The following is a 19584-nucleotide window of genomic DNA, read 5'->3' on the forward strand; positions in this document are numbered from 1 at the left end:
CTTGTAACTACACTCCTTGTCCAAACTCTAGCAGCACTGCTGTGTCTGATCCACTCATACCAGCACAACACACATTTACACACCACCACAACCAGTGTCACTGTAGCACTGAGAATGAGCCACCACCCAATCAAACCTGCTCTGTGGTTGTCCTGACCATTGAAATGCAGGGTGACATGGGGATAGGAAAGTAAGCAGAGGAACAGGTGGACTACAGTCTGTAATTGTAGAACTACAAAGTGCTCTATGGCCAATGGAGCTGATAAAATTGGACATTGTGTGTAGACACAAGGTAGGTGTTCCTAATCCAGTGATCATTCAATGTAATTCATTATTCAGAAGATTAAATGTACAGACATTCATTAAGAGCATTCTTGGCAGTGTTTCGGTGACTTTTATATTGTTCATATAGGTTTATTTTATCAACAGAAATTAAGAAATATTTGATATGATAAAAAGTTTGGCCATATATTCCAGCCCTAGTGCTCCATAGCTACAGAGAACACAGATCCAATTTGCATACACACTTAAAAGCCTTCTTCCACGGTCAGTGCACATTCAAGTGGCTGAATATTCTACTTCTAAGGCGCTTCAACAAAGTTTTAGGCACAAATGAGCCATATTATTTCAATGTTACATTTACATATACAACACCTACACAAAACATTCACCAGTGTTAAATCAATCAACTATTAAATCAACTATTAGTGTTAAATTAACACTGTTAGTGTAATAATTTATCACTCTCAATGTTAACACTAATAGTGTTGATTTAACACTGGAGAATTTGCTGTGTACGTTGATCGTCCATTTTATCAGCTCTACTGACCACATAGAAGCTCTTTGGAGTTCTACAATAACAGATGGTAATCCACTTGTTACTCCTCAGATTTTTAAAAAACAGTTTCAGTGTTAGACTGAAAATAAGTCACCAACCAAAATTAAAAAGCATCCTGTTTCCACTAATGAAGGACTAGAAGATGACTATCAGTAGCTCATCTGTTGCAGACACTCTCTCTGACTTTACGTCTACAAACCGGACACCAAAAACGTTGGGACACTAAACAAATTGTGAATAAAAACCGAATGCAATGATGTGGAGATGGCAAATGTCAATATTTTATTCGTAATAGAACATAGATGACAGATCAAAAGTTTAATCTGAGTAAATGTAACATTTTAAAGGAAAAAATATGTTGATTCAAAATTTCACAGTGTCAATAAATCCCAAAAAACTTGGGACAAGTAGCAATAAGTGGCTGGAAAAAGGAAATTGAGCATATAACAAACAGCTGGTAGACCAATTAACACTAATTAGGTCACTTGACAACATGAATGGGTATAAAAAGAGCTTCTCAGAGTGTCAGTGTCTCTCTGAAGCCAAGATGGTAAGAGGATCACCAATTCCACCATTGTTGCGCTGAAAGATAGTGCAGCAATACCAGAATGGTGTTACCCAGTGTAAAATAGCAAAGACTTTTAAGTTATCATCATCAACCGTGCATAACATCATCAAAAGATTCAGAGAATCTGGAACAATTGCTGTACGTAAGTGTCAAGGCCGTAAAACTCTACTGGATGCTTATGATCTCCGGGCCCTTAAACGTCACTGCTCCTCAAACAGGAATGCCACGGTCAAGGAAATAACAGAATGGGCTCAGGAATACTTCCAGAAAGCATTGTCAGTGAACACAATCCACCGTATCATCCGCCATTGCCAGCTGAAACTCTACAGTGCAAAGGGGAAGCCATTTCTAAGCAAGCTCCAAAAGCTCAGACGTTTGCACTGGGCCAGGGGTCTTTTACAATGAAGTGTGGCAAAATGGAAGACTGTTCTGTGGTCAGATGAGTCACGATTTGAAGATCTTTATGGAACACTAGGACGCCATGTCATCCGGACCAGAGAGGACAAGGATAACCCAAGTTGTTATCAACGCTCCATTCAGAAGCCTGCATCACTGATGGTATGGGGTTGCATGAGTGCTTGTGGCATGGGCAGCTTGCATGTCTGGAAAGGCACCAGAGAGCTATGTTCAGGTTCTAGAACAACATATGCTACCATCTAGACGTCATCTCTTTCAGGGAAGACGCTGCATTTTCCAACAAGATAATGCCAGACCACATTCTGCAGCAATCACAACATCATGGCTACGTAGGAGAAGGATCCAGGTACTGAAATGGCCAGCCTGCAGTCCAGATCTTTCACCTGTAGAGAACATTTGGCGCATCATAAAGAGGAAGGTGCGACAAAGAAGGCCCAAGACGATTGAACAGAGGCCTGTAATAGACATGAATGGGAGAGCATTCCGATTTCTAAACTTGAGAAACTGGTCTCCTCTGTCCCCAGACGTCTGTTGAGTGTTGTAAGAAGAAGGGGGGATGCCACACAGTGGTGAAAATGGCCTTGTCCCAACTTTTTTTGAATTGTTGATGCCATGAAATTTTGAAACAACATATTTTTCCCTTAAAATGATACATTCTCTCAGTTCAAACTTTTGATCTGTGATTTGTGTCCTATACTGAATAAAATAATAGATGTTGGCACCTACACATCATTGCATTCAGTTTTTATTCACAATTTGTTTAGTGTCTCAACTTTTTTGGAATCCAGTTTGTACAAGGTGGACCAACAAGGTAGGTGTGTCAGAATATAATACAATAACACACAACCATGTCTGTCTCACTGCAGCATGGATAACGTTACACCACTTAAAAATCGCATGCTCTGTGCTGTCCGGATCAAGTACAAAGAAAGGAGGCTAACAATGTATGCAGAGCACCAGATGGACTAATGTCTGTGATTGTTGAGTGACCAACTGCACCTCTACGGTAAGTGGCTCTGATAAAATGGAGAATAAACATAAAAACAATGAGGCTGTATTAATGTTTGGCTGATCAGTGCATGTTTCTAGTTTATTAATTTAAAAAAAAGTTTTTAAGACTGTACTTTTGTCCTAGCTCACTACACAGCCAGGGTGAACATTTTAGCTTGCCATTAATATCTCTTGCCACTAAATGAAGCTAAATCAAAATGACAGGCTCAGAATAGAGAGATTACTTGGAGCAGAACAGCCATTGATGGACAAGTGCAGTTGGTGGTCAGCCAAAGCCTTTTAAAGTCGCTGCCAGGGACCCAATGCGATCCCTAAGCTCAGAGTATACCACAAATCAATGATTAAATGCCTGACAATTCACACACCCACATACATACATACACACACACACACACACACACACACACACACACTCTGGCACACTCTTTGTCTTTTCTAAAGTTTGCAGTGACTTTTATCCTCCAATGGCTGGCAAAAGTCAAAAACATTTGAGCACTTAAGGATAATGCAGTCTGATGTCATGTCTTTCTTTGTGTCTCAAACGCTAGTGTTCCTGACTCATACCATTGAGTGGCTCATTCAACTAAATTCCCAAGGAGGCGTTCTCCTTTCCAAGATCCAATCAATCAAGTCTAGACTTTATCTGGATTAAAGCTGGAAAGATTGTGTCCTGAACACTGGACTCGGGTGTATGAGACTTTCTGTGTTCTTTACTCAATAGTTTTTGTGCAAAAATCCGCTATTTTTGCTTGTACAGAAGGTGGGCATTTAGTGAACGTAGATTATAATTCTATCCAATTTCATGATCTGACAACAAGATAAATGGAAGCACACTACTTAACCAACATCACTCATTATAAATGAGTAGAGTAGGCTTGGTTTCAGAGACAATGACACTGTGATGTGTGTACAGCAATGAATTTGCCATTTATTCCATGTCTACTTCATATACCATTAATTGTCCAGCAAAACACAAATTTATTTCTTTAATACATTTTTAGGTAGTTCTAATGTTTTTAGGAAACCTGTGCTGGTAAATGTGTTTATATATATCCATTTTTATTTTATTTTTTTAAATGTTCGTACCAGTGAGTCAATGGAGATTTCCATTTCGCTGTTGCTCTTGTTAGTTTGATGCTTGGTGGTTTATCCACACAAATACTCCCACTGATACTGCTATCATTTTCAGTGTGCTCTACTGCTGGATGATTTTGCAATAATATTTCAAAATTAAATACATTAAACCTACTGAATAGAATAGTGCTTTCTTTCTTTATGATTTTATCTCAGCCAGTGTTATGACAGCTAACACTTGTCAGAATAAGTCTTAGGTAGGTGTCGTGTTGATTTATTAATGCTGTCCTTCAGTAAAGTTCTCACATTGATTATTAAATTGTATATGATTTACCACACAGGCAAGGGTGTGTATAACAGAACGTCTTTGTGTCCATGTGTGTATAGGTGTGATCAATCATACTTCTATAAATGGATGACCCATGAAAAAGCCCTAATGGCATGAGTCATGGGTGCATACAGGTATTTCACAGAAAGCTTTTAACACAGTATAACCCCTGCCCCTGAAGCCCACTTCAGAACATACAGCATGAGGAGAGCTGAATAATTTATTGGACCTATGATAGGAGGGAACATAAGAAGGAAAATGGCCTCTACTACAGCTATCAGATAGAGAGGTCAGAGGGGACTTCCATGTAACTGTAACACAGGCATACATGCATATATATAATATTTTCAAATCAATGGTATCAATCGGTAATTTGCCCCATATTGTTGTAGTAATAGCTTCTATTATTTTAGAAAATACTTAAACTTTGGGACATTTCTGTGACATTTTGTTGACATTCAGCATGAGTATGATTATTAGTTTCAACTCAATTCAAAAACTGGACAGGAATCCATCACTGCAGAGAAAATAGTTCTACTGCACAACAGCCCAATGCAGTGGCACCTATACCCTTCTAGCCAACACCTTGCATTCGACATGGCGTGCCATTGTGGTTTACTCATTTCCAGGAAGATTATACAAAGCTGTACATACAATATTCTACAAAATTCATAAGAACAAAAATGATCTGCTGTTACCTTGCTAGCATTTTTCTAATTTTGCAGTCCACCATAAACAGTGCAACCGTTTCATTCTTGTGCCTCAATGTATCCAAATGTTATAGCAACATCTTTTAATGTGGAATAAGGAAAAAATATATATATTTCTACTATATGTTATTATTAGAAGATAGCTACTTTGTTGACTATCCTGTATGGATTACAGCACCATGGCTGCTTAGTAAAAGAATCTGAGAGTTAAACAAGTCCAGACCTATCACCCACTGAAAACAACTTGTGGAATATGAAAAAAAAAATTATGTATATATAAAACGAAAGCTGGAAAGATTTGTGATATTGTATCAGATTCATTCATTATTTTTCTCTCCGATATGCAGTGCAGCATTTTCTTTTTACAACTACCCAATACAGGTACCTGGTATTGGCATGGTGCCAACTCTGCTCCCTAACAAATATAAAATGTGTGTGTGTGTGTGTGAATGAGAGAGAGAGAGAGAGAGAGAGAGACTGTAGGAAAAAAGATGCTATAACTCGGTTCACTTAGATTTACATTCTCTGAGCCATGCTTTTAGGAGGCCCTCTGAGAGTCTGCTTACAGCAGTGAAATACTCTTACTATCAGCAGTGTTTATCAGCCATATCCTGTTTGCCTATAGTCACAGAGAGAGAGAGAGAGAGAGAGAGAGAGAGCGCTAGAGAGAGCGCTAGAGAGAGAGAGAGAAAGAGAGAGAGAAAGCAAGAGAAAGAACCAGAAAGACAGACAGAGAGAGAGAGAGAGAGAGAGAGAGAGAGAGTTGGTGTTTACAGCTGTGCTCACTATGGGCAGTGATCTGCAGGCCTGCTTACAGAAGCACAGCTCTAATGATATTTAGCTGTCTATGAAACAGCCCATAGGCTGACTCATCCATCTGCCTCTGTTTTATCTGCCCTATCAAAGGGCTTCAGGAACCCAGGCACTGAGGAAAATAAAAGGAGAGGCAGGGTGGTGAAAGAAAGAAAACAAACACACTTTCTTTTCTCTTCCCTTTCCTGTCCTAACAATTCTCCTAATGCAGAGCAGAAAGAGAAAAATCTCTCTCTACTTAGCTGCATTAAGATCTGTAATATCTAAAAGTATCAGAGAGAGATGATGGGAAATAATGTGGAGGAAATAGAGACAAAAAGTGGGAGAGAAATAAAGATGAAAGAAACAGAGAAAGACAGAAAGAGAAAAAGAATACATTTAGATGTAATAAAGAAAAAGGAAAATGTTCAGAAAAATAGACAGGGAGAGATATGGTGTGAGAGTATGAGGAAGAGTGAAAGACTGAGGCTGTAGTCTTCCTCACTGCTTTTAAAAACCCATTCATGGTCACCTTATTCGGTGTGCCCATGTTTATATATATATATATATATATATATATATATATATATATATATATATATTCATTCATTATCTATAACCGCTTATCCAATTCAGGGTCGCGGTGGGTCCAGAGCCTACCTGGAATCATTGGGCGCCAGGCGGGAATACACCCTGGAGGGGGCGCCAGTCCTTCACAGGGCAACACAGACACACACACACATTCACTCACACCTACGGACACTTTGGAGTTGCCAATCCACCTGCAACGTGTGTTTTTGGACTGTGGGAGGAAACCGGAGCACCCGGAGGAAACCCACGAGGACACGGGGAGAATACACCAACTCCTCACAGTCTCACAGACCCCCGTCACCCGGAGCGGGAATCGAACCCACCACCTCCAGGCCCCTGGAGCTGTGTGACTGCGACACTACCTGCTATATATATGTAAGTGAGAGAGGGTGGTGCACATCTAAGTGAGAGGGTGGTGTGTGCGTCAAAGAGGAAATAAAATGGTAAAATGAGACCAATTTTCCAAATTGGCTCATATGAAGACAGTGAAAACCTTTGGGGCACTGTGACAATGCCTTAAGGCCATTTACTTCAACAACAGACCCAGCTCCTAACTCCACAGCTTCTTTCTACTCTGTGACTGCAGATAAATGGAGAAATAAAAGAAAATGTGAGAGGAAGAAAGAGAGAGAGATTCCCGACTTCCTGTAAACACTAAAAAAATCTGTTTGTTTATCTACAGCATCACCTGGCATGAAGTGATGAACAAGTGAAGTCAGTTCCTGAAGTTTGTGTTGGAAACAGGAAATTGGGCAAGCGTAAGGAACTCCAGAAATTCCAGAGATTCTTTTGACAATGAGGTCCAGAAATTTCCTAATTTGTCCTTTCAAACATGAAGTGTACAGCGGGGAAAAAGTACTGCATATTTTAGGCACAGGGTAGCAGCTGTGCAGTGTCTGCAGGAGGTAATGTGGGGTTCTCCGGAACATTAGTGGCTCTGTTCACGCATGCTCTCACTCAGACTTTACCCAGACATTTTACTGGGGTGCTAGGAGGATATAATCTGTGTAAAATGTGTGCTAAAGTAGAGTCAAACTAGTACAGAATGGTGTTCCTGTCTAAACTCTGGATCAAACTCCAGTTTGCTGTGTGTAAGTCAGTGGTATTATTCACTATGGCTATATCAACTGCTATACAAACACACACACACACACACACACACACACACACACACACGCACACACGCACACACGCAGGTGCAAGAATAACAGATGGTGTTCTCTCTGCAGCCTGAGCAAATAATGTTTAAAAATCTCCATCAGCACAGCGGCCCGGCAGGTGTCCATTCTAACACTGGTGGGACCCTTCAGCTCCAGCTGTTTTTAAAGGTGTTTTCCTGTCTCCAGTGTAATTATGGGTCTGGACTGGTCAGCACGAGCCCACATTCGAGAGCTCTTTCGGCTGCCCACTCCAATCAATGGCGATCGATCCAGACGAGAACCACCTGCAGCGTCTAATTCAGTTACAACCGAGCTGCTGCTGCCAGGACCCAGGCCTCATAATGAGGGAAAAATAAATAAATAAATAAAAAACACATGACCCACCTGTTCATAACACACACAATACACAACATAAATCCTGCCATCTTGAAACCACATGGATCCACAGATTCAATAAGACTGGTCAGTGATAATCAGTGAGTTTTAAAAATACTGACTGGGTACAAACAGCCATTCGTGATCCATAGAATTAAAGCCAACTAACCCACTCAACATTTAGATGGATTCTGTGCTTTGCTACTTCTGTCTGATCATATCAAAACAGGCACTCACCTCCAGGGCCTTTGAGCGGTTGGCCAGCAGCTTCTCAATGTTCTGGGCAGCATTGACCACCAGCTCCTCAGCTTTGTTCTCCTCCACTGTGTAGCGGGTACTGAGCTTTTTGAAGATCTTTGGGAGAGAGAGAGAGAGAGAGAGAGAGAGAGAAAGAGAAAGAGAGAGAGAGAGAAAAAGAGACAGAGAGAGAGAAAGAGAAAGAGAAAAAGAAAGAGAGAGAGAGAGAGAAAGAGAAAAAGAAAGAGAGAGAGAGAGAGAGAGAAAGAGAAAAAGAGAGAGAGAAAAAAAGAGAGAGAGAAAAAAAGAGAGAGAGAGAGAGAGAGAGAGAAAGAGAAAAAGAAAGAGAGAGAGAGAGAGAAAGAGAAAAAGAGAGAGAGAAAAAGAGAGAGAGAGAAAGAGAGAAAGAGAAAAAGAAAGAGAGAGAGAGAGAGAGAGAATGCACATGAAATAAATCGAAGACAAATGGAACATGAATATCTAAGGCTGATTTAATAGTTTTTTTTTTCTGAAACACATTACCCTTTTCTAAAAACAGTACACACAAAAACAAATTTCAAGCTGCATTCACAAAACTTTGACAAGGTTTGCAAAATCAAACCGTCAACTGTATACAAATATTTTTTCAAAACTGAATAAAACCATTAAATAAATAAAAAAATAGAAAATAATAAATAAATAAAACCAGTGCATAAACACTACAAAAAGCAATCACAATACATTACAAAAAAAAAAAAAAAAAAAGCATATGCTCAACTTGTACGCAGTAGGGTTGTTTCATCTGTATTTCAGGACACATTCAGTTGTGCTAAAACTCACTTCAAATGTATATTGTCTTCAAGTCACAGTTGTACTTAACACAGTCAAAGAGCTTCATTGTGAGAGACAATATGACCGTTGAATATCTCCTGCTGTTGTAGAAAACACATGTCTGTCCACTCTCATATAGCCATCGTTCAATTCTACATGCAAAGGTCATATTCCAGTGCAGTAGTTTCTATCCGGTAAAACTGAAATTGTTTCCTCTAATAATTTTTATCCTGTATCCTGTCTAAAACATTGGTAGACCAATGCACCTGCATCTTTTTTGTACATCTACTGTATTGTACAGTATTTTTCAGATATCAATCACTGTTCACATCCTGCTTCCCTCAAAGTAATGACAATGACTGAAAATCTAAGTGTGTGAACAATTTTTACCTGTAGTGTGTTAATGGTTACAACAGTGTGTTGGTTGTTTTTAAAATGTTTTGGTTTGTGTGCCATTTAGGGTCAAAGTGCAGCACAGTGCAGAATGCGTTTCGCAAATATTTTGCAATGAGTTTGCAAAAAGGCTTCATCAGAATACAGCTAGGTAAATATTGTCTAAGGTTTTGTGAAACAATTATTTCAATAATTGAGTTTGCCAGTTTTGTTCTACATATGTAGTGTAGTGTTCCAGAAATTCAGAAAAATCATTCATCTTACTGTGTGCAATAAGTGAATACATGAAACAGCAGGATATTTCCGGTATTTTCTTAAGCCAAATTTGCAACATAAACCATTAGTTTCTGATTAATGTGCCTAACTAACTTTGTAATTTTGATTAGTCACTTCTTTATTTATATTTGAAACATCCCAGGTAGACAATATTGTACAAATGCTGCTTTAATAATAATAATAACAATAATCATAACTGCTGAAAATGAGAGGCTAGATAAATGAGCCTTGGTGGTGTGCTATGAAGCCACAAAGCAAGCTGCAACAAATTTTCTGACCCCATGACTTCATTTGAGGGGTTTCTGTCTTTTTTTCCAATATCGTTCCCCATATATTACCAGTAGAACTATTTTAATAATTAAATTATTAGAATGTTTTTGAATAATATAATTATCTGCAGATAATTTATAAGGGACCAATAAACTGTGATCAAACACTGGACTACAGGAAACATAATCATACTATTCTTGTAAATGCTGCGGCTTCTATTGGTATCCATTGGTGTTTTAATATTGATATATAATGCATAATACATTATGACAACATGCCAACACTAGCTTTGTTCATCCAGCTTTACATATATATGTATGCTGACTATACATTCCTGATTTTTATTTCTGCATATTTGTCAGATTTCCAACACAGTGTCTGGTTACTCATAAAAAAAGACTTGGGAGTTAATGCAGGATACATACATTACAAAGAATTAAGGGTGAAAGACATATCATGGCATATTTCAGTGGCAAGCAAAACTCAGAAATGCCAAATAGCCAATTATTTAGCAGCCAGGGGGCTTTACTCGTCTGACGCTAAACCTCCAGAAGGACGGGAGTCTTTCTTTATTATTTCACGCTTCTCTCTGCAAGGCCCCACTCTTCCTCCTGAGTCATGAGCGAGCCTGATGGAGATGCCCAACATGGCATCACGAGTAACCCTAAGTGGAGCATCAGTGGAAAGAGCAAAGAGAAGTAGTCCCGGGGCAAGGCAGCCTTCATAGTCGCCATGTGGGTACAGAGCACATGGAACACACTGTAACAGAGGGGCAACATAGCACAGCTAGTCTGACTGCCAATCTCAGCTTCTGATAAGTCACAATAATTATGTTACTGGAGTAAATATATGCCACTTATTGTCAGTTCCTGTCATTCATGAAGAGATGAGAGAAACTGCTTCAAACTCTCACCAAAATGTACACAAGCCTATACAACTCAGTAAAACTTCACAAATGTCAGACTCGCATCACTGTGTACAATGTCAGTTGAGGTTAGACAATACATTATGGGTTTTGTTCATGTTTATATAACCCCAGTGTTTCATGTATTTTGTTCATTCATTCATTGTCTGAAACAGCTTATCCAGTTCAGGGTTGTGGTGGGTCCGGAGCCCAGAATCACTGGGTGCAAAGCAGTGATATATTTTGTACTTAACATAAAATAAAATATAGAACATGCCATAAAAAGCCATTCACAAATAAGAGTAGGCTGGCCCTGTGCAGTTACTGTGATTGGATGCTGGGCAATAAGGAGCATAGTTTAAATAAATAAATAAATAAATAAACAAATAATCCCTGAGAGATTTGTCCAGGATAAGACAGGAACAGCAAGGAAGAGGAAAGGAAGTGACTTTACCTCAGTGAGTTTCTGCACATCACTCTCAGCATTTATCAGTTGCACAAGGTCCTCCTGTACTTTCTCTGCCCATTCCCGAGCCCTGGGGGACAAAAATAGCCAGATTCAGATTCATGTAGCACTTATTGACAGTATAGCATCTATCACCTTCACCAAAGATTCCTATGATGCACTTTTGATTCATGTATAAAAAGAATTTTGAAACAATAGGTTAATACTCTTTACTGAATAGAGTACTTTCACTGGACACAGTGGGACAAATGAGACCCTCAAAACACACGCCCTGGCCCTGTACACAAAACAACAAGCACAAGCATAGTATAACTATGTCTACAAAACAATAAATCAACTATAAACAATCACATCAAATGTGCATGGGCATGCTAGGTGCCACTTTGCATGGCTCTGCCCTTAATCTTCTTTGGACAGGTGTTTTTCTTTTGACACCTCAATCCACCATACACTGTTACCCACCCAACCCCAGACATACCTAGATATTTTATATAAGAAAACCTCCCAGAGGAGTGAAAAATACTCATTTGAAACTGCAACAAAGAACCAAATGTAGAGAGATTTTTTCTTCTTACAATTACAACATCTGCATTGCAAATTTTCTTTGCAACTATGAGATCAATTTCTGCAAAGCAAACCCTCCAATTCTTCACTGTAATATTTCAGAGCCAAAGGACACAAAATACCCTTAAAACCAATGCAGAGAAATACATTTCATGGCCAAATGTGTGTGTACACCTCTGTGCGGATTTGGTGTAATACAGTCATAACATTAGGTCCAGATGATGTATGATAAATTCTGCAGCACAAACACTGCTCCAATTCATAACAAGTTATAATAAAGCTTCATTACTTTACAGAATACATTTAAACTTTTTCACAACCCAGCGCAAAGTTCTTACTACCCCTCTAGCAGTGGCATTGAGCATGGTGATCTTAAAGGTGTTGTATAGGATTTCAATGAAAATTTTATTTCTTTTTTTAATTCTGAAAAAATTCCCCTCATGGGTCACTAGTTCTCCAGTCTGTGTGTACGCCAGAAAATTTTGTGCTTAGAACTAGCTCTGCAAAGGAGAAACAAAAAAAAGTGTGGTGCTGAAAATATTCTCATCCACAAAAGGGTGCACAAAAGAAATAGTTTGGCAAACACTGTGTTAGCTTCTCCAAGTATACCTTTTCTTATATTTGTGCATACACATATGAACATTTTGGCTGAAAATGGGTACACCTTCCAGCTAAATATGCTCATTATAAGGGGAGTATATACGTTTTGAAAATAAAGTGCAACCCCTATTCCAGAATTTAGGTAGGGAAAGATAACGTTAAGAATGCCAGGGAGCACACTGTACACAGGTGCACTTCAAAGTGCTGCTGGGGTCAGTGGACGGTTAACGAACATGGAGAGAGTTGAGTGAGTAGGCAAGTGGGAGAGAGAGGGGAGGAGACTAAACCACCTGCTCTACTCTCTTTAATGAATACTGACCTGCAGTGTACTTGTTCTCAACTGGTAAATACTCACTATTTATCTTTGTCCCATAGCCTTTAGTTAGAATTTTTCCAATGACATCACATTCAGCATCTGCTACAGCATTTCATTTGAGTGACCTGTAACTGTCCTACCACATCTGCAGCTGTGCACAAAATGTAGAATTAGATAAATACTGTAAGAGATGTTACACATATTACATATGCTAAATCATCTTCCAGTTCATTAACAGAGAAATAAATGCCAGAATAAATACCATATAAGTTATTGTGTGTGTATACACAAATCAATCATAAGATGCTTCACCTGCTTGTTTCAACATTCACTGTCCATGTTTATTAGTTCCTCTGACCATACAGGAGCACTTTGTAGTTCTAGAATTACATGCTGTAGTCCACCTGTGGTTCTGCATACTTTCCATCTCCCTTTTCACCCTGATATTCAATAATCAGCAAAAAAAAACACCACTAAACAGGTAGGATTTGGGTGGTGGGTCATCCTCAGCACTGCAGTGACACTGACATGGTAGTGGTGTGTTAGTGCATGTTGTACTGATACAAGTGGATCTGACACAGTAGTGCTGCTGGAGATTTTAAAGCCCTGTTACTGCTGAACTGAGAATAGTCAACCAGCCAGAAACATCCATGTCCTGTGGCCGCTGATGAAGGATTCGAGGACGTCCAATGCAAACTAATCAGCAACAGATGAGCTACTCTCCCTGACTTTACATCTTACAAGGTGAACCAATGAGTCAGGGGAATCTAACAATGTGGAAAATGGGTGAAGAAAATGTTTAAAACTCCAGCAGCACTGCTGTGTCTGATGTGCAAATACCATCACAACACACAATAAGGCTGGGTCCTTGTTTACATTTTACAGCACTATCGAGTGTGTCGCCATTTTTATCTGAGTGACCGAATCCTAAAAGATAAATCAATTGTGATTTTGAGAGCACTACAATCTCCCACAATGTATACGTATTTTTTAGTGAACATCAGCTCTCACTACATGAGCTGAATGTGGATCAGGATGCATTGTGAATTTCTTTATCACTAAGCAACCGACAGTGGTAGTGTCAGAATTCAGAATAGTGTCATAATGTTTTTTAGGGCTACTTAGTGAACTACTCCTCACAGAGAGTCACCTAGAGTAGGACTTGAACCCACAACCTCCAGATCCCTGGAGCTGTGTGACGGTAGTTTGTGAGTTTTGTTTTGTATTTTGTTTTATACAGGTGAATCGCAATACATTTTAATTTAATCAAAAACACAGTGATCTATTTCAAGCATTTATTTCTTTAAAGTTGATGATTTTGGCTTACAGACATTGAAAATCGGAAAGTCATTATCTCCGAAAATTAGAATATTATATTAGACCAATTTAAATTAATTTTAATAAAAACAAATGTTGGCCTACTGAAATGTATGTACAGTATATGCACTCAATACTTGGTCAGGGCTCCTTTTTAATGAATTACTGCATTAATGTGGAATGGAGGCAATCAGCCTGTGGCACTGCTGAGTTGTTATGGAAGCCCATGTTGCTTTGATAGTGGCCTTCAGCTCGTCTGCATTGTTGGGTCTGATGTCTCTCATCTTCATCTTGACAATACCTTATAGATTCTTTATGGGGTTTAGGTCAGGAGAATGTGCTGGCCAATCAAGCACAGTGATACTGTGGTTATTAAACTAGGCATTGGTACTTTTGGCAGTGTGGACAGGTGCCAGGTCCTGCTGGAAAATGAAACCCACATCTCCATAAAGCTTTTCAGCAGAGGGAAGCATGAAGTGCTCTAAAATTTCCTGGGAGATGACTGTGCTGACATTAGACTTGATATAACACAGTGGACCTACACCAGAAGATGACATGGATAATGAATTTTGGGTTTTCATTGGCTGTAAGCCATTATCATCAACATTAAAAGAAATAAATGCTTGAAGTAGATCACTCTGTTTGTAATCAATATATATAATAAGAGTTTCACTTTTTGAATTGTATTACTAAAATAAATTTACTTAATGACATTCTAATTTACTGCAATGCACCTGTAAAAGTGGTAGTGTACCATGCATACAGTTCCATGAGCTAATGGAGTTCAGTTTGTGGATATACTGAGTGAATTTGAAGGATCCTGTTTAAAATCTGTAGCAGTTTACAGTGTGTGTATTCATGTTTTGTTAGTGAAGCCAGTGTGACCTGTTTAATAGCATGCAGGCAAAAACTGATCTTGAACCTGGTAGTGCAGTGTTGGCTGGTCTGGTTGATACTGGAAGTGGCTATGTTTGTGGGGTCAGAGGAGATGGTCCACCACTCAAAATATCCAGACAGGAATAGCTCTGTGATCAGAAACTGAAGACTAATGACTAAAACAAATAAGGTATGAACAGATGGACTACAGTCTCTATGTAGTTTCTAAAATAAATAAATGAATAAATAAATAAATAAAAAGGGGCCAAGAATAGCTTGTTAATTTATATTATTAAAACAATATTTGACATGACTATGCATAAAAAACATTTGCATGTAAAGCTGGGTCTTATCAAACCTATATGTACAATGTATATGTATATGTATAAATAAATAAATTTATTTACATCACTCCAGGGGGGAAAAAAATTAACAGTTCCACATCCCTGTGACTGGGGATTTTTGTCTCTGTAGCTGGCAATTGGCATTGAGCAAGCACCTTAAATTAATGTTTATTCAATATTATTTCGCACTTTCCTATGGAAAACTTTCTTATGAGAGGTAGACCCCAAATTATCTCAATTCACTCATTATTAACGGGTCTCTGGATCCATAGTGTATAAAAAGTAATAACGAGCAAACGTATGCAAGGATTTATAATGGATTTTCTTCCTCTAAAAAGACAGTACAAATACAGAGCTGCATTATAAATAATAGTAAAAAAAAAAGACTGTCTGGCCAGTTGCTGTTTCAAATTCTGAATATAAATCTCAGACTGACGTCAACACATAAAGCCCAAGGTGCCTCTGTCCAAAGACAGTCTTGTTAAGCCTCTGTTAAAAGAAAGAGAGGCTGAATTTTGCAAGGAAGTGAGAAAGGTGTGAAGGGTAAGCGGAGAATATAAGGAAATCCAAACTCTGAAAACCACTGCCATCAATATCAAAAAATAAAAGATAGAGAATTTAAAGAGACAAGAAAAACACTAAAATATAACCTCAAATATTCAGTATAGGGGCATGGGGTCATATATCATGGAATCATATTTAAATATAAATGGTTTCTGGATTTGTTCCCGTTAAAAATTAAAAATAGTTGAAATTATACAACCTCTGAGCAGAGCAGCATGCTCTGAGCACAGGTCACAGCATGATGCAAGGGTGTGTTATTAGCATAAACTTCTCCTCTTATATTACAGTACAGCAACAATGTTTTTTGCCAAAACAGACATACACATGGTGTACTCTTAAAATGTGAGAGAACAGTGTAATTACGTTCAGCACTAGGTAACAATGACATTTTCTAGAACAGATGCTCAAGTAGCTGGGTGTTGTTACATGTTCTTACCATTATTTTCTGTGGGTAGCACATAATTTTTTGCTTTAGAGGTGTAATATTTAGCTATATTTGGTAGGTTATTCGTGACTATAACCAAAAAATGGACATACGAGCTATCATTAGCTACCTTGTCTGTTGCGCGGCTGACTTCCTTTTAAATGTCCATTTACAAATGTCCATTTCTTCGCGCAAACAACGAATTAAACTTGCTCTCACAGAAAGTGTAAACGGCTCAAGCATTTGTAAAGGTGCTGGGACATTATGGGAAATATAGTGCCTTTAGTGAACTTTCTTAGAGTGTCCTGTAGTTCTGCTCAGATATCCGGGATCAAAGTGGCATTTTACCGCTGTGAGCAGGCCACAGCAGTATTGTTTGTATCTAAGGACGAAGATATATTCCAAATATTAATAGCAAATCCCTTTCTGGTTATATTCATCAAAATGACATAGGTTATTTCCAGGAAAGGCCTAAATGCCTTACAAGTGGTTTAGATGTAATTCTACCTTCATTCAGTACATGCAGGTCTATGAATATGCATAGTCTGAATTCCATTCCCCCAACAGCTCCACCACATGCCTGCAGCTCGATAGCCCCATTCGACAAGTTGACAAGATTGGTTCCTTAGGTTTATGACATAAAAAACCTCTGGCTGTTTGAATTCACCCAATTAATCTTTGGAATGACACAGTTTCAAAGAAATTGCTCAGCCATGGCATGGACGGCTTATTTTGCTCATAATATATCTTCTAACAAATAAACACAACATGTAGCATTAACAAGGTTAAAAATTTTATCTTTAACTACCCTCATTTTTACAGTCATTTAAATATATACTAGGGACGGCATGGTGGTGCAGCAGGTAGTGTCGCAGTCACACAGCTCCAGGGGCCTGGAGGTTGTGGGTTCGATTCCTGCTCCGGGTGACTGTTTGTGAGGAGTTGGTGTGTTCTTCCAGTCTCTGTGTGGGTTTCCTCCGGGTGCTCCGGTTTCCTCCCACAGTCCAACAACACACGTTGGTAGGTGGATTGGCGACTCAAAAGTGTGTGTGTGTGTGTGTGTGTTGCCCTGTAAAGGACTGGGGCCCAATCCAGGGTGTATTCCCGCCTTGCGCCCAATAATTCCAGGTAAGTGCTTACAGATAATGAATGAATAAATATATACTTGTTCTTCTAATAAATTATAAGATGAACACTGTGTATTATAAGGTGCATATATTATTATTATTATTATTATTATTATTATTATTACAAAAATGTTAACTCTAAAAGTCTGGGTTTGGGATTATTTACTAGTCTCTATAACTATGCTCAATACAAGAAACATGGGTTATTAGTTCATAAGCATGTGTCAAGGACAATTTTTTTCCTCTCTAGTTTCCTAGAAAAAAAAAAGTCTTTTTATCTCACTCTCACACACACACACACACTTTGGCAGTGTTTTCATATTTAAAAACACAATGTAAGCTGAGAGGAGTGAATGTGTCTACTGGACGTGTGCAGAGCTGTATATTTAGCCACAGTGTGAGGCAGCTGCCTGCAGGCAACAACTAAGGTCTGGCCCTGTGTCAGCATATTTCTGCCTTATGAAGATGTAAGGGGAAATATACTGTATATTTCTCTCTCTCTCACACTCACTCACACACACACACACACACACACACCAATACACCGTCTGTCTAGACTTCATTCTCACACATCACGGTCAAGATCTACTCTTCTGAGCATTGTAAATAGAAGAGATGCCAAATGCTCTCTCTTATAAAATTTTAAACCCCTCAGTGTCATCGCTGAACTGAGAAGTCCACCAGTATCCTGTAGGCAGCATCCAGTAACCATTGACGAAGGACAAGGGGATGACAAATACAAACTGTGCAGCAACAGATGAGCTACTGTCTCTGACATTACATTTGCAAGGTGGACCAACAAGGTAGATATATTCTAACAGCGTGGAAAGCAAGTGGACACATTGTTTTAAACCTGCTGCAGCACAGCTGTATCTGACCCACTCGTACCAGCACAACACACACTAATACGCAACCACATCAGTGTCACTGTAGCACTGAGAATTATCCCCCACCAATATAATACCTGCTCTGTGGTGGTCCTGTGCGGGTTCTAATCATTGAAGAAAAGGGTAAAAGGGGACAAAATAAAATGTATGAAAGCAACAGATGGATTGCAGTCTGTAATGGTAGAACCAGAAAGTGTAATGAAAGCAAACTCCTGCTTTATTATCATTGCAAAAGTGCAATGAATATTGACCTATGCATTTAAACCATCCATGGCAGTAAACACACACGCACACATAGTGAACACACATCCAAAGCCCCAGGCAGACACACTCAGCTTCTGGGGAGCATCTGGGTTCTTGATACCTTATCCAAGGGTACTTTGGCTGTGGATTGAGAGAGGAGACAGCATTGTTCCTTCACTCTACCCCAAATTTTCTCACCAGTTGAAGGAAATGAACTAACAATATTCAAGACCCAAGTCTGGTTCACTAACCTTCAGGCCACAGCTGCCAAAAGTGCTACTGAGAAAATAAAGGTGGTCATAATGTTATTGCTGATCAGTGCATATACAGTGACAAGTATTTCACAATAAATGTATTTCACACTTTGCTCACTTTATCACATCAAACTGTAGAATCAAATACACTATTAAAGTTCAACTTGGGCAGGTTTGTTAACATGTAATTTTTTTGCACTTACTGTATTGCTTTTTTAAATTTGCAAAAGGTGTGTTGATGATGTATGAAATATTGAACAGTTCACTTATCGGGACACTGGTGGCCTGTTCCAAAACAAACAAAGTGTGCTGAAGGACAGATATGGTTAGCCAGCACGAATCCCTGGAGCTGAGAGATGATCTGTGGGATAAGTCTGATTAGAAAGCAACACACTCCGATGAAAACAAATGTCCACATTCTAAACTAATCACATGATTCATGGTAGATAATCAAGAAACGACACCAGCTGTCCCAACAGCTTGATTCATGCATGCAAGAGCAATTGTCTCTGTAGCTGACCCTGAAGGTCAGGTTGTAGAAAGCTAATTTGTGTACATTGTGTGCACTCCCGAGCCATGCATCTTTTACGAATGAAGTAAAAGTACTTCAGATTTAATCAGTGTAATACATCGGAAGACTTCATTGAATTTATGAGAAATGGACATTGATCAAGGTCACAGCATGTTGCAAAGATAAAAATAGCAGGTTCCATTTCTTTTACATTTCTTGTATAAAATGCAGAATCCTAAAACCCTTATAACAGAGATTTAAACAGCACAATTGGAGCTTAAGTATGACTTAATGATTTTTATATGAATAAAAATCATGGAACCTCCTGATACGCGCC

General features: G+C 38.8%; 1 protein-coding gene across 1 annotated transcript in view; it reads right to left on the minus strand.

Moving 5' to 3' along the window:
- The window catches only part of cacna2d1a (calcium channel, voltage-dependent, alpha 2/delta subunit 1a), a 149377-nt gene that overhangs the window by 107278 nt on the left and 22515 nt on the right, over positions 1-19584 (minus strand). The window contains exons 2-3 of the mRNA XM_066667263.1: positions 11209-11290; positions 8102-8218 (exon numbers count right to left, since the gene is read on the minus strand). Of these exons, the coding sequence (XP_066523360.1) occupies positions 8102-8218; positions 11209-11290 (199 nt within the window). The remainder of the gene's footprint in view (positions 1-8101; positions 8219-11208; positions 11291-19584) is intronic.

The sequence above is a fragment of the Hoplias malabaricus genome, chromosome 4 (genome assembly GCF_029633855.1).
Source record: "Hoplias malabaricus isolate fHopMal1 chromosome 4, fHopMal1.hap1, whole genome shotgun sequence".
NCBI classification, from domain to species: Eukaryota; Metazoa; Chordata; class Actinopteri; order Characiformes; family Erythrinidae; genus Hoplias; species Hoplias malabaricus.